The following is a 21,610-nucleotide window of genomic DNA, read 5'->3' as shown; positions in this document are numbered from 1 at the left end:
TTTCTACCAACTTTTGTGAGGATCGGTCCATAATTGATCCTACCCTTCCGTATAAACCCTATATTAGAAAAATTTACATTTCCCGGGAAATCGGGATTCATTTTGAAATTTCCCGAGATCCCGGGAATTCCCGCTTAGAATAAATTATTCAATTTTAAAAATGTAGACTTCATTAAAAATCTAAAAAATGTCTTGGATACAAATAAAAAAATCCAATAAAGATTTAATATAAAGAGATAAACTGACACTATTTCTAATTTTGGTTATATACAAACTTGTCACCATTTGTCAGTTGTATCGGAATGGCTGCAATTTCCATTAGATTTTGTTCTACCTTCGTTAGATTCCAATTAATTATGTTAATTCGCAAAAAATTAATATTTTTTTTTAAATTTTGAACTGCATTGTTTTGCTTATTAAATAAAAAATTAAGTAAAGATGTTAATTAAAACCTGATGATAACTCAATAATATTAAACAAAATTCAATTCCACGGACGGTGGTTTTATTCCAAAAATTTTAGTTTTACTCTTTATGAAAAAGCAAAATACTTAGATTTCTGTGACAGCCGTGAACATTCATGAGTTTTTGGAATATTTTGAATAATGAACTTGTTATTGATTTATTTGGGTTGAATCTTTTTTCTTGTATGAATCTTCTGCATTTGTTTTGAAGCCTTAAGCTTCTTTTAGAGAAAATCAAGTTCAAAAAAATCACATAAAACTAATGCAAATAATTCCCGGGAATTCTCGCACAATTTCCCGGAATTTCGAGATTGGAAATTTTACGGAATTCAAGTGAAAAACTCTAATACCAACACTTGATGTAAAACTGCAAAACTGCACTTTGACTAACCACAAGCATTCATCAAATGTTACTAGATGACATTATTAGATAAGTTCATGAGAAAAATAGACATTGCAGACTTTGATTCTAAACCCCTAATATATATTTAGCAGAGCTGGAAATAAATCAATAATTTTTGAATTAATTCGCGAATTATTCATGCACTGAATTAGCAAATTTTGAATTAATGCTTTTCACACAAAAACAATGAATGAAATTTGAGTCAATTCAAATGAATTTGGTAAAAATTAACTGCAATTCTTTTCCAACTCAAATGAGTTTGTCAAATGAATTGTAATTCGTTTCTAATTCAAATGAGTTTGTCAAAATGAATTGCAATACATTTCCAATTTATTTGAATTGAAATGAATTAGGAAAAAGAATTAGGAATTAATTTCCAAATCATTTGAATTGATTGAAATTTGAATTGATTTTGTAAGTAAGTCTACAGTAATCACTGTCGTTTTGTTATCCAACTAATTTTTTATGTAAAAGACAGCCAAAGACAAACAAATCTTAGAATTAAAATGTCCATCATAATATCATGATGATATACTGGAATTGTTAGGTAGCGGCAGAATAGGAATTGAATTATTAGGTATCGGCGAAAATCCTATCAAAATGGGAAAATTTTATTTATTTGCTCTTGAATTTGATTGATTGCAACTCATTTTTCATTTCATTCATTTGAATTGCACTTCATTGTTCTAAATCATTAGAATGTATTCAAAATCAATTCAAATTAAACGAATTGGAAATGAATTGCAATTGACTTTAACAAATTCATTTGAATTGGAAACAAATTGCAATTTATTTTACAGATTTATTTGAATTGAAAACGAATTACAACTCCTTTTTACAAATTCATTTGAATTGGAATGTCGGCTTAATTCGTTTGAATTGATTCTTTTTTGTTGGGAAAAGAATTAATTCAAAATTTAGCTAATTCGAAACGAACTAAAATCAAAAAAGAATGATTCATTTGCAGCTCTGATATTTACAAATGATATATTCTAGAAATAGAAAATATAAAATTAACGAAATTAATGTTTTTATTCAAAATGCACAAACAGACTCCTTCTTGTGAATGCGCACCTGCCTCTATATAGGTCGTTTTCTTTTTTCTTTCCTGCATTTATTTAAATTTCCATAATATTTGGCTGTGTTGTGCTGTTGTTGTCGTCTGCATTGAAATTGATACAATTTATGAACAGTTTGCCAAAATTATACTGTCTATGTTGGACAGACAGATGGTCAGACTGTACGACCAACCCATCCTATTAAAAGAACGCCAGCCAATATTGATTTAAGAACAAGTTTGGTTTTTTTTTTTTTTGTTTCTTTCTAGTTTAGGTTTGTGCAAAAACTGCTCATGCAAATACATAAAGTTTAGGTTTTTCTTCTTGTTGCTGTTTGTTTGTAGTTAGTGCCTTTGGTTTTGAGGGGGCAACATTTTGGCAACAACACGAATGACCAAAAACGTATATCCTTGATATAAATTCAAAGGATTTAATTTAAAACTCAAAGAAACTAAACAATCCTTTTAAATTTGGATGTAATTAAATAATTATGATACTCAAATAAATTATTTAAGAAAATGCAAGAATACGTATATTGAAAAGTCTTGTATGTATGTATTTAAAATGACATTCAACAATTTGGTTTCTGCTGTTTAAGCACTGCACCGCACGAACATTTCGTTTAAGCAAACTCAGCAGTTTTCTTCTGCTTATCATGCGGATAATCATTTTAATGAATTTAGTTAATTAAATCCATCAGTTGTTGTATTGCCTTGAACAACAACAACGTAGGTGCAGCTAAAACAGAAAAAAAACACAGCAACATTTAATTGCAAATAAAACCACAGTGTATATTAGGGCGACCGTTTTTAGCACTTTTTCGATTTTCAATGCTCCCAAAGACTTAAATTGTTCTCCGTCGTCTAACAACTAAAAAATGAAAATTTCAACTACACAAAATACAATTAAATAAGTTATATTCTGCTGTGCCGAATCGTGTATACCCACCATCAATATGTGACCCGTTTTTCGCCATACTTTACAGTATAATTTCAGAGTACTTAGAACTAATTTTTGCAAAATCGTCTTAGAATTTTACGAGGACCCGGAATATATATCTGTACTAATATTTTGATGTGTTACAAACGGAATGACAAAATTTTTATGGTGGGTATACAAAGTAGATGTTTAAATATAAGATATGTATAAACATTTTCTCTTATCAAATTCGAAAGAATTAATTCTTAATTCCATTTTCGAAATAAAAAAAAAAATTGTATCTCTTAATGATTCAGTTAATGAATTCATATGGAATTCAAGATTCGGCACATCCGAATATTACACTCTTGTTTAAAATGATCTATGTATAAATAAAATACAAAAACTATTTTTAATTGCAAATTTATTCAACTTTTAATCTATAAATTTTTTGAAAATATTTTTACTTTGCATCCTCTGAATGTTATCGGATTTTGATCAAATTTTCAGCATTTAATTTATAGCTGACAGAGAACAATTCTATGTCTTGGTAGCAACGAAAATTGAAAAAGTCTAATATAAGGCCAACCCTAATATAGATACATACATATATGTATGTTTGTATGTTTGCATTTATACTCAGACAACATTCGACTGCATCTAACAAAATAATTTGGCTTAAATACAGGTGGTAGGAGTGAGTACACTAATACTGACACATAAATACATAGACTTGATCGTGGGCATTCTGAAAAGAATCTTTTCAAAACCATATATCCATAATATGCATTGCATATTTATATATTTTTCTTCAAATATGTCGTCTTAAAACAGTTTTTGATTTTTAATAACTACTACATACCCTCTGCATTACTCAGAAATAATGAAAGGATGCCAAATCAGGCCAAAAATAAGTGGACACATTAAGAAGTCTTATGATTGACTTCTTTAGCCGCAACTGCACACAGAGGGATGGCTTCATACATTTTTTTGCAAAAATTATAAGGAGTTGTCGTAGAGCGCTGAAATTTGGCACAGAGAATTATATGGACCAAACTAAGAAAAAAATAAAATTTTATCAAAATCAACCACGCCCAACGCCCACTGCCCATACAGTCCAAATGGATTTTTTCGCATAAAATTTTTCCTATCCAAGTAAAAGTCTAGAAATTTGGTACATATATTTTTTGAAACAAAAGAAGAACGCATGCCGAGAACGCAATAAAATCGGTCACGCCCACCGAGCACGAAACCCATACATAGATAAGAATTTTTTTGATATTTCGTTTAGTATTCGACAAACTATTTTAAGTTTTCATCCTGTTCCGAAAACTATTTTTTCTTTTAATCGAAACAAGACACTCCCAAGTTTCATTTTATTAAAGCAACAGCTTGGGGGAAAGTGGGGCTACATTTTTTTTCCATGGAAAATCAAAAATAAAATAATTTTTAGAGACTTATAGATTTGGGCATATCTTCTTAACGGTTTACGATATCCCCATAATTTTTTTTTTATTTATGGAGAAATGTTATATTTTTGAAATATGTTAAAGGTAAATGGTATTATTAGGAAAATTATACATATATAAACCACTGAATTGCGTGAAAATATAATTAAATTTTTGCTTAACACCCTTGCATGGACTTTACTTAAATTTTTTAAAAATAAAATAAAATTTTTCTTTAAACTATAAGTGTACATTTCATCTTTAAACATTTCTCTACAAAACTGCATCATTTGATTTTTGAAATTGAATGTTTGATAAATTGACTTTTTAACACCAAAATCCCTCTGTGCTGCATATTGCTTGCCATGCCATGAACTTTTTGGGAAAGTTTTCTGCTTTTGGGTCCTAAACTTTTCTACAACATTCCCTCGAACATCGAAAATATTGACCCGGAAGCTGCGACAAATTTTCCGTACGTACGTTTTGTCAATAAAATTGCAAAAAATTTTGTTTAGTATTTATATTTGGCCAAATTTAATTATTTTAAAGTTGTTGAGTGTCTTAAGCTAATAGGGCCTGAACTTCCTTAATGTAAATAAAAAATCATATTTTTATTACAATTTTCCCGACGTTTCGTAGATGTTATGTCTACTTTTTCAAGGGATCGTCTATTTAAATAATAAAACTTAAAATTAAAACAATATTTTCAAAACAAACATTTAGAACACTTACAGTTTTTTGTAGATATTTTCTTTACATCAAATTATTGTTACATTTATCATTAAACATATAATATTGAACATAAAATACATACATATTTAGTTTGCACTATTTTTTATCAGCTTTAGTGATAATGCTTATTTCTTAACTAGCACTATAAAAAAAGTGATAGTGATAATTTTTTCACTATCACTAAACGAAGATTTAGTGCAAAAATATGCACTACAATTAATTAGTGCAAAATTTTAACCTGCAATCAAAAAAAAGCTGCATTAACATACTATCACTTAATTTTCAAAAATTAGTGATCATGAAATTGTTGAATCCAAATTCGAAAAATAAAATTTTTTAATATTTTTTATTATTATTAATGAAGTATTAGTCTTATGTTTTAAATTAGTGCACAGAAATAAATTTAAACCATTTTGAACTTAAAAATTTAGTGCACAATTTGAAGTTGCACTCAAATTAGTGCAGAAAAAAAAAGTTGCAATAAACTGATGATTGCATTTTTTTAAATCAACTAATTTAATTTTGAGTGCAAAATTTTTTAACTCACTATCACTAATGTTCAGTGATGCTGCTAATTTTCAACTCAGCACTAAATATGAACAAAATTATTGCACTAATTTTGCACTATCACTAAGTATTAGTGCGAACTGCAAAATTAGTGCACTACCCCCATCTATGTGCAGCAGGTATATTTTTTGTATAAAATTTATGTGCTCTGTCTTTGGCCTCTAAATTTTTAGCAGAGTTCCTGTCAGCAACTTTTTCAGCCTTGTATGTTTTTAAACCTCCATTGGCTTTAACTTTTTGTACCAAATGGTCCGAGTACTGAGCTAACCGGACTGCTTTCCTACCGGATGTGTTGGGAAATCTATTGAAAAAGCTTTCTATTTATTGGCTTAGAACAGGGAAGCGCAAAAAGAGAAATTGTAGTTTGTGTGCATGTATGGGTTAAAAATAAAAAATCCGCAACAACATCAAGCAACAGAATGAAATATTTGTATTTTTACGCTCTATTGTTTGCAACTAAATGAGTTATTTGTATTTTTTACGCTCTTGCTGTGTGGTTTGTTTACTTTAGGGTTGTGTACGTGTAAATTCACGAAAATGCTCGTAATCTCAACAATATGAACGCCTACCAATGCTTTAGAAACATCATGTGGACAATTCCTTCTACCTCAACCAGGGTTTCTATCAATGGACAAGTTCTCTCGATACTGTTTAATAACATTGGAATCAGTTTGACGGCAGACTTTTGATTGTTTGGCCAACTTTTTTTTAGGACCAAGTCAGTGAAATTCAGTTTATTTGTAAAATATTTTAATTTTGTTCCACTGTGCAAGAGTTCCTTGCATACACTCGATGGAAACTTTTCGTTGAGATATTTTTTAATAGAGGATAAATAATTCGTCACGTATCTGTGTATTTCCAGATCAATGCCGTCCACACTTGTCGTTACAAGCAAACAGCGATATTTGAATTGATCAGTAGTATTTTTGATATAATTAGAGGAGGCTTTGGGAGAATTGTTAACTTACAGTTTTCTAGTAAAATACACGAAAATTGGAATAAAATTCCAAACGACATGCGAAAGAGAGTAATGAACTCTTTGTTATATAAAAGTGTAAAACTGTCTATCAACAAAAATTTAATCAACTTTTAAATGACCACATCGGATTGGCCTCCTATATGAAAACAAAATAATTTCACAGACAAACTGACACATGCAAGTCTGATACTTATCACTTAGTGGATATACCATATATCCCCCTGACCTTTAATGGAAGCCACTCTGTGAACTGTATATGTGGTGGGATATATTGCAAAATGAAAACAACAAAAAAAAAACCAACTACTTTTTGAAATATTCTAAAAATCCATTAGACAAAGTATGATTACGGCTGTTTTTATTAGATTTTTTTTTATTTTGTCTTAATAAATATTTGTGTGTGTCACTTTGTTGGAAGACATGAAAAAACTTGTTACCAAATTATTTAAGGCATGCAGACGGCCAACAGCAACAACAACGATAACAACGACGTCGACGACGAATAGCATGTTTAAATTGTAGATACCACTAGCAAGATACGAGATATCGTTTAATAAAGCAGTTAGTTGGTTGGCCTTTGGAAAAGGAAATATTTAGTATGTATGGATATGTAGGTTTTAATTGGCGGTAGGGAAGACATATTGCATAAAAATGGCTAAAAGTAGTCATTGATTTATTTATGCAGTTTAGCCTAACCAAACAAGGAATGCCAAATTCAGGGTTATTTAAATAGTGTTTTCCTTTATCTGTTGTTGGTTTAAAATATTAGAAATTGAGAAATACCAAAAGAAACTCAACTTATTTTAAGAGTTTAATGCTTTTAATTATGTTTGAGAAACTCTGCTTCATTCATTATTCGCCAAAATTAATGCCATTTCAAATAGTGCTAAACAAATTAAGACTAAAAGATAGCATAGGTTCCCACTAATGGAAATTAAATGTTAATAGTGAATTTAAAACGTAACGATTAGTGCCCGATAAATACGAGTACCATGCAAGAAAGAGTAGTTTTCGTATTCACTGCACGAAGTAATCTAAGCATACAATATAAGCAAACATATAAATAGAACAGTAAGACATGTGGTAGCTTATAAAAATGGACATTATTGCACGAAAATACATAAAAAAATTATAGAAATAACATAACATAAGCTTAGACTCAAATGCAATGATATTTTCTTTAATTTTATTGAATTTCATTTAAATATGTATAGTCGAACGACTTCATAATCAGGGCAATATGAATGCATTGCAGTGGCATAGCCAAAAATTCATAGAATTTGTCTTAAAATAATACAATCCAGTTAACTGTCCTGAATTAAGACATGAGTATTTGTGCAAAAAAATTTTAATTTCGTACTAAATGCATTTAAGCTGCTTAATGGCTTTTAATCGTCAATATTGGCCCATTTTAGGTTCAGAAACCCACATGCAATTGTGTGGGGCTGATCAAGAAGTGACTGTTACTGGTGCTCGATATAGCGACATGATAACATAGTTTTTTTTTTAGTCTAAATTGAATGATATTGATGTGGACGACAATTCGATTAAAGCATAAGACATTTCCTTTCTCATTACAGATTTATGGACGTATTAATGATCAGGAAACGGTCTGATATGTTTGAATGGGATTTCTTATTGCATTAAATTTATTTGTGCCGAATGAATGTTGTGTTGATCTATATATCTTAGATATGTATTTATAATAAGGTCGTCTACAAAATTTAAGATATCTTCAAAATTGCGAACGGAAGTTTGATTACAAGATCGGAGGGAGTGCTGTGGAGCCATTAGTCTTGAGCGTTGCAAACAATAGCACAAACTCATAATATCAATGATTGTTTAGGGTACACAAAGAACAAAATGTTCTTTTTATTTTGTTAATCACTGTAAGAGTATAAGTGACTGACTGACTAAGTGGGTGAGTGATTGTTGCATATATACCAGTTTATTGTACTAAAAATGTTTGTACTGTGGTGTGGAATTGTTGCCGCTTAAACAAGTACGTGTGTGTTTTTGTGTGTGTTACTCTCTTTAACTGTATGATTCTTGTTGCAAGTGAATAACATGCATGTCTAATTCAATTTTAACAGCTTTTAAGGGGATTTTCTTTATTGTTTTCTTCATTTTCCCCCATCTTTCACTTTCGTAGACAGAAACGTTCAATAGTTGTTTAGTTTTGTTTTGTGTTTTTTTGAAGGCAAGGAAAACCCACTGTACTTAGAAACTTGTCTTTTGTCAAGGACTTTAAATTTATTGATTGCTTCGAATCATAAACAAAACACAGACAAAACGAAATGGCACTTATTTTAAGTGGCAACAAGTATTTACAACAATATAATTTTCTGCAGGACAACTAAATTAGAGGTAAATAATTTTTGTAAAGTTTAAAGTCAATAAAAAGGAATTATAGATAATTACGTATTGCAAGATAAAAATAAAATAAATGTTTCAATATTCCTTCAAAATTATCATATTTAATAGGAAATATTTTTTATTGACTGTTACCATTTACATATAATTGGACTAGTTCCGTTCTAGTTCTGTTCTAGTTCTGTTCTAGTTCTGTTCTAGTTCTGTTCTAGTTCTGTTCTAGTTCTGTTCTAGTTCTGTTCTAGTTCTGTTCTAGTTCTGTTCTAGTTCTGTTCTAGTTCTGTTCTAGTTCTGTTCTAGTTCTGTTCTAGTTCTGTTCTAGTTCTGTTCTAGTTCTGTTCTAGTTCTGTTCTAGTTCTGTTCTAGTTCTGTTCTAGTTCTGTTCTAGTTCTGTTCTAGTTCTGTTCTAGTTCTGTTCTAGTTCTGTTCTAGTTCTGTTCTAGTTCTGTTCTAGTTCTGTTCTAGTTCTGTTCTAGTTCTGTTCTAGTTCTGTTCTAGTTCTGTTCTAGTTCTGTTCTAGTTCTGTTCTAGTTCTGTTCTAGTTCTGTTCTAGTTCTGTTCTAGTTCTGTTCTAGTTCTGTTCTAGTTCTGTTCTAGTTCTGTTCTAGTTCTGTTCTAGTTCTGTTCTAGTTCTGTTCTAGTTCTGTTCTAGTTCTGTTCTAGTTCTGTTCTAGTTCTGTTCTAGTTCTGTTCTAGTTCTGTTCTAGTTCTGTTCTAGTTCTGTTCTAGTTCTGTTCTAGTTCTGTTCTAGTTCTGTTCTAGTTCTGTTCTAGTTCTGTTCTAGTTCTGTTCTAGTTCTGTTCTAGTTCTGTTCTAGTTCTGTTCTAGTTCTGTTCTAGTTCTGTTCTAGTTCTGTTCTAGTTCTGTTCTAGTTCTGTTCTAGTTCTGTTCTAGTTCTGTTCTAGTTCTGTTCTAGTTCTGTTCTAGTTCTGTTCTAGTTCTGTTCTAGTTCTGTTCTAGTTCTGTTCTAGTTCTGTTCTAGTTCTGTTCTAGTTCTGTTCTAGTTCTGTTCTAGTTCTGTTCTAGTTCTGTTCTAGTTCTGTTCTAGTTCTGTTCTAGTTCTGTTCTAGTTCTGTTCTAGTTCTGTTCTAGTTCTGTTCTAGTTCTGTTCTAGTTCTGTTCTAGTTCTGTTCTAGTTCTGTTCTAGTTCTGTTCTAGTTCTGTTCTAGTTCTGTTCTAGTTCTGTTCTAGTTCTGTTCTAGTTCTGTTCTAGTTCTGTTCTAGTTCTGTTCTAGTTCTGTTCTAGTTCTGTTCTAGTTCTGTTCTAGTTCTGTTCTAGTTCTGTTCTAGTTCTGTTCTAGTTCTGTTCTAGTTCTGTTCTAGTTCTGTTCTAGTTCTGTTCTAGTTCTGTTCTAGTTCTGTTCTAGTTCTGTTCTAGTTCTGTTCTAGTTCTGTTCTAGTTCTGTTCTAGTTCTGTTCTAGTTCTGTTCTAGTTCTGTTCTAGTTCTGTTCTAGTTCTGTTCTAGTTCTGTTCTAGTTCTGTTCTAGTTCTGTTCTAGTTCTGTTCTAGTTCTGTTCTAGTTCTGTTCTAGTTCTGTTCTAGTTCTGTTCTAGTTCTGTTCTAGTTCTGTTCTAGTTCTGTTCTAGTTCTGTTCTAGTTCTGTTCTAGTTCTGTTCTAGTTCTGTTCTAGTTCTGTTCTAGTTCTGTTCTAGTTCTGTTCTAGTTCTGTTCTAGTTCTGTTCTAGTTCTGTTCTAGTTCTGTTCTAGTTCTGTTCTAGTTCTGTTCTAGTTCTGTTCTAGTTCTGTTCTAGTTCTGTTCTAGTTCTGTTCTAGTTCTGTTCTAGTTCTGTTCTAGTTCTGTTCTAGTTCTGTTCTAGTTCTGTTCTAGTTCTGTTCTAGTTCTGTTCTAGTTCTGTTCTAGTTCTGTTCTAGTTCTGTTCTAGTTCTGTTCTAGTTCTGTTCTAGTTCTGTTCTAGTTCTGTTCTAGTTCTGTTCTAGTTCTGTTCTAGTTCTGTTCTAGTTCTGTTCTAGTTCTGTTCTAGTTCTGTTCTAGTTCTAAAATTCTTTATATCGATTAAAACAGATTAGAAAATATGAGTTATTTAAAACTCAAAATAATACCAGAATTAGCAATCAAAAAATTAAATTATTTCCTTTTGTTTTCTTTCCTCTTTTTAGACAATCTAATGAAACCTGTATCTGTCCAGAAGTAAGAACTGAATTATATTAACATACGAAACCAACAGCAAAACCAAACAAAGAAACTATAAACCGAAGACAACAACCAAAGAACAACAACAATAACAACATAAAAGAAAAACAACGAAAATGAATCGAGAAAAAAGTTCTCAATAAAAAAAAACATTCAACAAATTGTATCGTATATAGAGCAAAAATAAATCCTTTTAAGGATATTCAAGCATTAAATTAGTCTTCAGTGGTGCAGCGAAAAGAAAAGAAAAGAAAAACACAGTGAAAGAAAATATACAACAACAAAAAAAAAGAAGAAAAAAATCAATTTAGCGGAAGTGTTAAACGGGAAGAACTGCAAATATCACAAGAACCAGCAGCAACAGCGGCAACATCAGCATTCTGTCGTTTCCTTTTGCCTGTGTGGTATTAGTGAGTGCATGTGTGTGTGTTTCCTTTAAAGAGTATTTAGTGTAAAACAAAAAATACTCTCTCAAGAAACATGTCGAATGTAAGTACTCAAACTCAACTAAAATATATAAAAAAATACTGTGATAATTCAATTTCCCATCGATTGAAAGACTTTATTTTCATCGATTGATGTTCGAAATGAATTTAAGACATCATGTAATTTTTAAGTTTAACGACTTCCTTTTAAAATAATATAAAAACAAAATATTAAATTTTACCGAAAATCAAGTTAAATTGTTAAGAAAGACATTAAACTATGTTCACCAGATGTAGGTTATAAAAATAACCATAACAGAATATGGTGGCATGAAATTTCACATAGCTGTAGCAGAGGAGTATTTGACTTCAGTTTTTGATGGCGGACACTAAAAAGCCCTTAGGAGCGACACGGCGGATCTCAATATAAAATTTATTTGCGGCGAAAATTGTGTATATACCTACATATATTAAACAGTTATGAAAAGCAAATTATAATATCGAGAGGACATTTGTATGGGGGCTAGGTGAATTAATCGACCGATTTCAGCCAGTTCTAGATACATATGTATGTATGAGATGAATAGAGTCCACAATGTAAAGGCGTGCTACAGAACTACATATCCAAACAAAATTAAAAAAAATAAATAAATCATTTCAAAAACAATAGTGAATTTGAAAAGTTTTCGAATTAGTTAGAGCAATGATTTAAATATTATTTTCGGTTTTGTTTCAGCCTGAAAAATTAAATTATAATTCGGGAAGAGTGTTTCAATATTTAGGAACAGTTCATCCCTAGATCCACTTTAAAACTATTCGATGATCATAAATATATGATACATATCTATATTAGGGTGGCCCTTAATAAACGAATGTTGGATTTTGGCCATTCTCACCCCCTTAGGGTGGCCCTTAATAAACGAATGTTGGATTTTGGCCATTCTCACCCCCTAGTTTGGTGAACATTAGTAAAAACAAGTAAGAGTGCTATATTCGGCTTTGCCGAATCTTATATACCCTTCACCTTTGTTGTGGATGCATTATTATTTTTTATAATTAGTATATGTATATGTATGTACATTGCCCACTTTCAGCCTACAGCATCCTAAATTTATCAAGAACACAAAAAACAGCAACAACGCCAAACGAAACAAAACAAATGAATTACTTGATAATTTCTTAGCGAATGATCCTTACTGTTATGAATTTTAAGTAAAACCTCTTCAGAATTTTATAGTCCAGATAATTCTAAATATACTCTGAAAGTTCTAATGAAATGAACGTTAAACCTTAAATCGTGAAGGTCAAAGGTCAAATTTTTCAATATTTGGAATTTCTCTTGGAAAGATAGCGAAATGTTGTACATTTTTGGGCCGATTTTGATGACACTTAACAAAAATATAACACAAAGCCGTACACATTTCAATTCTTTTAAATTAAATTGCAAAAGTAATTTTTTAATGGCAAAATTTTTACAAAAACTGAAAAAAATTAATTTTTTACCCTTATAAATGCATCTCAAAACTTCAGAGGGCTTGCGGCACGTCTTAACCCCAACCGATTTACCTACAATTTTTTCGGGATGATTTTTTTACTAATGTTCACCAAACTGGGGGGGTGAGAATGCCCAATATCCAACTTTCGTTAAATAATGGCCACCCTAATCTATATATCCCACAACATCATTTAAAATACTGTTGAAAATTTAATTCCTTTACCGAGATGTTTTCTGAAAGCAAAATATTAAAATAAAAAATTTTCAACAGAGATTTCTTTTCCTCAAACCATTTTTAAAAGAAATTTAGTTAAAAAATATTTTTAACGCCAATTTATTTAAAATAATAGTTTGTTGTTTAACAAAAATTTTATTTGTTTAAAAAATATTCGCTACAGCCGAATATAGCTAACTCTAACTTGTTGTTTTTCTCTTAGTTTTAATTCGCATTCAAATGTGTTGATGCAAGTTATAGTCATAAACTATGAATGCTTCAAATTGTGAACTAAATCATTCACCCATACTTTGTTGTATTTGTTAGCTTTGCTTTAAAACCTACCATACATTTGTCTGTCCTCCGTTTTGGAAATTCGTAGTTATGAATTATTTGTTCACTCACTGGATGTATGTATTTTTGCTTTCAAATATTTTCCTAATTAGACTGTAAATAAACTAAGTAATTAAAAGTACATATGACCACATTCAAAATCCTCATATACATCCGAAGACAACCTAAAAAGTCGTTATAATAATTTAATTTATTATTGGATTTATTGGGTATATGACTTAAAATTGCGGGATTTTTTTTCGAATTTTTAGCTTTTATTTTGAAACATTTGTAAAATATTAATTTATTTAAAGTATTGGCCATTATTACCTATGAATTTTCCCATCTTTCTGGCAACATATGGATTCCGAGCCAAAAGAACTGCTCATCTTTTGAGGCCAAGAACAAATCCAGCTAATTTGGGATATTCTGTTCCAAAGTTAAGCGTATCCCAGAGAGAGCGTTATGAATCGATTGAAACAAATAGTAGTCGGACGAGCACGGTCTGGACTATAAAGCGGGTAAGGCAAACCTTCCCTAACACTTCATTCTAAATACTTTTTAACCGTTATTACAACATGTGGCCGAGCGTTGTCATAATGGAATATTACGGTTTCATGTCTTATTCTGCATATTCTGGGCGTTTTTCGGCCAATGCTCGCTTCAATCGAATCAGATTTCAGCAGCTCATAACAGATAGGACTCTTTTGCTCCCACCAAATACAGAGAATAACCTTAGCGCCATGGATATTTGACTTTGGCGTCAATTCGGCTGGTTGGCCGGGCTTCACATACGATATCTTACGCTTCGAGTAATCGTAATGGATCGGTGAAAAAATTATTTTCTTTTATATCGTTCAAGGTCTCTCTGCTACGCAAATGTTTTGAAATTGCTGCTTGAAAAGCGCCCAATGATTTCGCTAGCTCTTGAACAACAATCTTCATGGAGTAATGGCTCCAATTCATTGTCTTCCGTATCAAAATTACAACTTCTGAACCGCACAAACCATCTTTCGCAAGGTGAGCAATAATGTGTCCCAACAAAAGTTTTTTTTTGTTATTTTCGTGGGTTCTCAAGCATAATTTGAAAGGTTGTAAGGTAGAGTATTTTTGAGATTTTTTTAAACCTTAATAAGCCAATTCATTGCAAAAACTAAAAATGTTTGCACACAAAAATAAAGCATGGACATTTTTCTTTTAAACTGTGTCCTCAAAAGCAATGAAAATCGTGGGTCTTGACAAAGTTATGAAGAAAACTCAAAAAAAGGCCGACAAACCCGATTTTTAGCAAAAAACTCGATTTGAGCGACCTCTAAACCTCTTCCGAAAAATCTGAAAAAATTCTCAAAAATACTCTACCCTTTCAAATTAAGCTTGAGCCTCAACAAAAATTTGTTTGGGACACCCTAGTGAGCAATAGGTGAGCTTCAGTGTCATTTTTTTCATATTAAAGAAATAAACCAACATTTCCCGCATATGACGCTTTGCTGGTACACAATTTTTCGAAACAAAACAAAACTTTGTTTACACTATAATGTTAAATAACTAAGTGCAAATAAATGACAGATATGTACCCTTCAAAATGACATATAAATTATTGAAAACATCTTTTGTAAATCCCGCATTTTTAAGTCATAAACCCAATAAAAGTTTAATGTGAAAATCGAATCATGAAACCAATTTAACGCTGAGATGAATATGTTCGAGAATAGTAACAATAGTAATGCGTTTAAAATAATTCTGTGACGTTTTATCAAAATTCGTTAAAAAAAATACCGAAAATATATTGCAATATATAAACTTTGGCGTGCTCAAATTAAATCGAATGTTCAGGTGTTTTATTGATTAGTCAAATATCGATCATAAATATATTTCATTTGATATAAATTTAATGATGTTTATTATAGTATTTATCTTCTAAACTATTGGTTTGCTTAAAATGCTGAATAGACGAAAACAAAAATTCTCTTCCTTTTTTGAAATATTCTAATGTATTTTCTTCATTTAGTTACTTTTTATGGATGAATCGAATGGCAATGGTGGATATGTAACTTCAAATACTACGACAACAGCAGCAGCAAGCGCAGCATCAGTTAGCCGAACAATAACTAATACAAATATTAAAAATCATAATAACAACATTTCCAACAGCATTAATATTAACATCAACCACAACAACAATACTAATAACAACAACAACATTAATAATAGCAATAACAACAATTGTAATAATACAAACAATATCAGTAATATAATGGCTGCAGCATCAAATGCAGCAACAGCAGCTGCATCGGCTGCCGCCGCTTGTGTGGGTGGCGTCCAACTACCGAATTCCGTATCAAATGAAGATCTCAGTCAAAGTCTATCAGAGTACACAGATGCCGACGAAAGCATATCAGCACCAACCGAATTTTTAGCAGAGGTAAATATGCAACAAAAATATACAAATATTTATCATAAAGTTAGTTTGAGCTGAAGTTCTGACAACTTTGACGAAATGGAGACTACTCCAGATAATTATTTTCTCTTGACAACTATTGAATATCATGACACAAATTTATCAAGTTCTATGTACTTTTTGAAACGTATGTTAGTTTAATAAACAAATTTGTCAAACAGGGATTTATCTTTGGATTACAGTACAGTGAATTTATTTTAATAAATATTTTAAGACAGTTATTAAAAAATTATGAACCATAATTATGCCCTTAACTGTGAACACTTAAAACTTTCAACTCATAAGTATATAACATCATATATGTTCCTCTTAACATCACAAAATACTCGTACAAATTTGCTGTTAGAAAACATTCCTAAAACAGTTTAAAAAGTTATAAGAGGGGAAAAATACTTAGTTTTAAATGTTTTGCGAATAAAAAAAATCTCAACTCTTACCAGCAGAGAGTTTAGGTTAAAAGGTTTTTGCTAGCATTTGCCTTTCTTTTATTTTTCTGTATTTATTGTTTAACAAACACAAGCAATTTGGTGAAAATTGGCGGCGAGGGGACCCTGATGTTGCAGACAAAGAACGACTCATTTAAGGACGACCAATTTAAACAAGAAAGAAATAAAATTTCAATTTCATTTGGGGATTAAATACAAAAAAATAAAATTGCTGATAGAAATTTTACCCAAAAAAGGCAGAAATTCAATATCATCAAAAAAGATTTTTTAAAAGAATTTGTCTACCTAGGCAGGCATTTTTTGTAATACTGCTACTTGGGAATTGTAGGCAGAAAAGAATTTCCAATCACCGGACCGTAATTAATCCCTTCTCTAACCCACGATACTTGAAGTATCATGCCTTATGTTAGGAAATATATTTTTAAAAGCAAGCATTTTATTTAATTCCTTTTTATACGCACCAGTGAGAGTAAAAATAATTACTCTCTCCCAACTTTTATGGCTGACACAACAACAAAATACAGCGCACTAGCGGTAACGTGAACTATTGAAATTTGAAATAAAACTATATAGCTAATAAAATTACTCATTCTTTGTCATACAACAAAATTAATTTAGAGGATACAAACACATTTTTTATACAAACTTTAAAAATCTAATTAAAAGTATGTATTTCAGTGTTGTCTACATTATAAATTCGCTAATAACTTGACCAATAAGCGTTTAATCAAGAAAACAAGCTCGATATGTGATCACTCATATTTCTGGACAAAAATAATCAAGAAAAACAGCTCGATCTGCGATTACTCATATTTCTGACCAAAGATCGATTTTTTATATATAAACTCAAAATTCGCTAATAACTTGGCCAATAAGCGTTTAATCAAGAAAAAGAGCTCGATCTGTGATCACTCATATTTCTGACCAAAAATCTATTTTTTATATAAAATCTCACAATATCTAAATTCGCTAATAACTTGGCCTAAGTGTTTAATCAAGAAAAAGAGCTCGATCTGTGATCACTCATATTTCTGACCAAAAATCGATTTTTTATATAAAAACTCAAAATATCTAAATTCGCTAATAACTTGGCCAATAAGCGTTTAATCAAGAAAAGGAGCTCGATCTGTGATCACTCACATTTCTGGCCAAAATTCGATTTTTTTATATAAAATCTCACAATATCTAATTTCGCTAATAACTTGGCCAATAAGCGTTTAATAATGAAAAGGAGCTCGATCACAGATCATATTTCTCATATTCATATTTCTGACCAAAAATCGATTTTTTTATATAAAATCTCACAATATCTAAATTCGCTAATAACTTGGCCAATAAGCGTTCAATCAAGAAAAGGAGCTCGATCTGTGATCACTCATATTTCTGGCCAAAAATCGATTTTTTTATATAAAATCTCACAATATCTAATTTCGCTAATAACTTGGCCGAATCGATTTGTGTAATCTGTAATCATGAAAAGCAGCTCGATATCTCATATTTCTGATAAAAAATCGATTTATTATATAAAAACTCAAAATATCTAAATTCGCTGATAACATGGCCAATAAGCGTTTAACAAAGAAAAAGAGTTCGATCTGTGATCACTCATATTTCTGGCCAAAAATCGATTTTTTATATAAAAACTCACAATATTTAAATTCACTAATAACTTGGCCAATAAGCGTTTAATCAAGAAAAGGAGCACGATCTGTAATCACTCAAATTGCTGCTGTTGAAAGACTTAGGTTTTTGACAACAGACTTAGGTTCTTTGTCTCTCAGTAACGCTTCTATGTATAATTTATTCTATGACCATAAGATACATTGTACATATTTTAAAATCAAATGTAAATCAAACATAACCCAAACCTATATGAATAAAAATTATCATTCAACAATACGTTTTGTTTTTTCTTTTCAACTATTTTCACCCATTTCAAACCGCTTCTCACAAATTCACAAATCGAACACAAGCATTTTTTTTAATATGGATCAGCCAGTATTTGATATTTAAACATCTTTAGATAACTGAAATACAAAATCTATGTTTAATTTGATTTTATTTTTATTTCAATTGACCCAAAACTCGAAACTTCAAATAAAATGTCTGCACTAGATATTTATATGACAGACAAAAGTTTTAGAGCTTGGTAGCACCGAAAATCGGTAAAATTCCAATATAATTGCCACCCTAATGTATAATTTAGGAATAAATCTGTATGAAAGCTTACAACTTTCAAAAAGTATATAACAAAATCAAAATAATTTAATATCTGTTTGCTTTAGTTCTTAAATTTATTTTATTGTATTTATTTTAAACAGTTTCTCTCTGCTGTCATGCTCAAGGATTACAAGAAAGCTTTAAAATATTGCAAACTGAGTAAGTAGAAAGAAAAAAATTATGTTTTGTTTGTTAACATTTTACCACAATATTTCCCCAACAAAAAATGGCGTAAAAAGTTTAAATTAAAACATAAATTTTACCACTAAATCCAAATGTTTTTATTATCGTTACAGTTTTACAATATGAACCAGACAATTCCACAGCAAAGGAGTTTTATCCACTGATATTGGATAAATTACGGGGTAAGTAAGCAAAAACAGTCAAGTTTAAAAAATTAAAACTGTAGTTAAATAAGTTACACTATTTTGTAAATAAAAAAAGATTATTCAAAATATTGCTGCACTTTAAATGAAAAATTCTCTAGATAACTGAACCAGAACTGGTTACCTGACTGTATACTTGGGTATAGAGAATGGTTATAATATTAACTCTGTATGTAAAAAGAAAATGACTCTCTGACATTGACTACACTTACACCAGGGCCTGACAGGGCCAGTCAATGATATATAATTTTAATGTGTGTTTCTCTAAGTCGAAAAGGAGCACTGCACTTACAGAAATAAGAAATTATTTATATATCATACAACGACCAAGACAAACAAAATGCACGGTGACAAACGTTTTTCAGTAGCTCTGAAACCGACCTTTTCAGTCCGGTTTTTGGTCGAACTCTATAAATTTTGTATAATTAATTCAATTAAATCTATAAATATTTACTATTTCTAATCTTAGCATTTTGTTCTAAACCTTAGGTACTAATACATCTAGTGACAGTGATGAAAACTATAACAAATCCTCATCATCGCCTGAATTAATATTGGAAGCACCATCATCAGATCCCTCGGCTGGAGAAAGTGACGAACATGATGAACAATATTTAAGACATGTTAGAGAGGGAGCGTACATTGGTGCAACAGGTAAAGCAGCCTCTGCGGTTATGAGCACAGTTAATAATGATCCAAATTCAAATGTGAGCAGCAGTAGTAGTGCAGAGGTAGATGAAGAGGATGATGGGGAGGGAGAGGGGGACGAAGAAGAAGGCTGTGGTTCAATAGATGCCAGTTTAAGTGACGAAGATGTGGAAGATGACGATGATGATGAGGATGACGATGACTGTGAAGATGACGACGATGAGGAGGATGACGACGACGAAGACGATGAAGATGACATCATGAGCAGTAGTGGTGATGATTTACCCGTCGATGAACAACAAATACTTGTGGGCGATGTTTTAGATTTGGATGCCTCATCAGCCAATGCTTGTGGTGTGGATGCTGCAATTAACATTTCAAATTCATCACGCAACTCATCGAGTGGTGGCAAAGGCAGCAGTCGCAGTGACAACACCACACATTCGTATTCTAGTCTCTTGCTGGAGGAAGAAGATGACATTGTGCCTGCAAATCTACACTTTCCCAAAGATTTACATACAACCGATTTGGATGTCAGTAATGGCAATAAAGTACCCTCAGCCTCGTGCAGTGACTCTGAATCGCCCACAGAACCTTTGACCCAAAGATTAGCAGCAATATTGCGTTCGAAATGTGGTGTCTCTAATACGGGCGGTTAGAAATAAAGATTCAATTGCAAAATACAACACCACGCAACATATATAAGGTCCTTAGAATATGTTATGCATATATTTTATATTGATAAAGAAAACACAAAATAAAACCTAAAACAATATAATCGTACATTAACACATTTATCTACATATATTTTTGTGAAATTACAACGCAATTTTTGTAATATCAGTTTTTTGTATAACAAAGAGAGACGTGAATGTGAAGCTGTTTGCAGAAAATAACTAAAAGTATTTGTTATTTGTTACAGATGACGAGTTTAAAACTTTCGTTTCGCGATTAAAATATTTTTAAATTCGAATTTAGGAAACATCTCAGATAGATTCAAAACTAGTTTCAGAAATTTGTTTACCGAGATTTTTGTTGTTTTAGAATTTATTTTTATTTCTTAGCAACGATTGAAATTTAACGCGAAATTCGATACATTCAATCTATGTTATTGATTTTTAGATTTTCCCCTGCTAAATTGTGTCTACATTCACGTCACCTAGAGGTGCGAACCGAGAAATGGTTTAAAATATTCATACAGGACACGAAAAAATCTAAGCATACAAAATTAAAAGCAAAACAAGATAGTTAAGTGGTACAAATAATATATTTTTGTATACCCTACACATACCACCATATTGGGGAGGATATATTGGGTTAGTGCTGATGTTTGTAACGTGCAAAAATATTGTCCCAACACCCACCTTAAAGTATATAAATCTGCTCAGGATCACTTTCTGAGTCGATTAAGCGATGTCCGTCCGTCCGTCCGTCTGTCCGACCATGTAAACCTTGTAATCAAACAACAGGCAATTTCAAAGATAATTCGACAAAATTTGATACAAGCTCTTATATTGCCCAAAGGACGAAGCCTATTGAATTTGGTTAGGATCGGTGCATTATTTCTCCTAGCCCCCATACGATTGGCATATCGGAAAATAGTTAAGTTCTCATAAATATCTTAGTTAGATAGATATCCAAACCAAATTCAGCAAAAATAAGTTTTATATAAGCCGAACTCGCGTCACCAAATTTTGTGATGATCGGTCCACAATTAGTCGTAGCTGCCACATAGGCCCACTTCCGAAAATCGTTTTAACTAACATAAATCTTTTAAAAATTTTGGTATTCCAATGAAATTCAATACAAATAATTTATATATATACTAAAAGTCATGTCACTAAATTTTGTAAGGATCGGTCCATAATTAGTCATAGCTCCCATATAATGC

At 31.2% G+C, this 21,610-nt stretch overlaps 1 protein-coding gene across 1 annotated transcript; it reads left to right on the top strand.

The window, feature by feature from the left end:
- Nucleotides 1-11,517: 11,517 nt before the first annotated feature.
- On the top strand, nt 11,518-20,462 carry LOC135955461 (anaphase-promoting complex subunit 6). Its single transcript, XM_065505814.1, has 5 exons — nt 11,518-11,583; nt 15,570-15,983; nt 18,787-18,844; nt 18,982-19,050; nt 19,561-20,462. Exons 1-5 carry the CDS (start codon nt 11,575-11,577, stop codon nt 20,376-20,378), a joined length of 1,368 nt encoding a protein of 455 aa, XP_065361886.1. The 5' UTR covers nt 11,518-11,574; the 3' UTR covers nt 20,379-20,462.
- The last annotated feature ends 1,148 nt before the right edge of the window (nt 20,463-21,610 follow it).

Source organism: Calliphora vicina, chromosome 1 (genome assembly GCF_958450345.1).
Source record: "Calliphora vicina chromosome 1, idCalVici1.1, whole genome shotgun sequence".
NCBI lineage: Eukaryota > Metazoa > Arthropoda > Insecta > Diptera > Calliphoridae > Calliphora > Calliphora vicina.
This window is presented reverse-complemented; position numbering and strand designations above follow the sequence as displayed.

Bases quoted from the DNA above. Each gene is read 5' to 3' on its own strand.
- LOC135955461 (XM_065505814.1), top strand. The intron at 15,984-18,786 runs GTAAATATGCAA...TATTTTAAACAG, and splicing joins CAACCGAATTTTTAGCAGAG to TTTCTCTCTGCTGTCATGCT. The intron at 18,845-18,981 runs GTAAGTAGAAAG...TTATCGTTACAG, and splicing joins TTTAAAATATTGCAAACTGA to TTTTACAATATGAACCAGAC.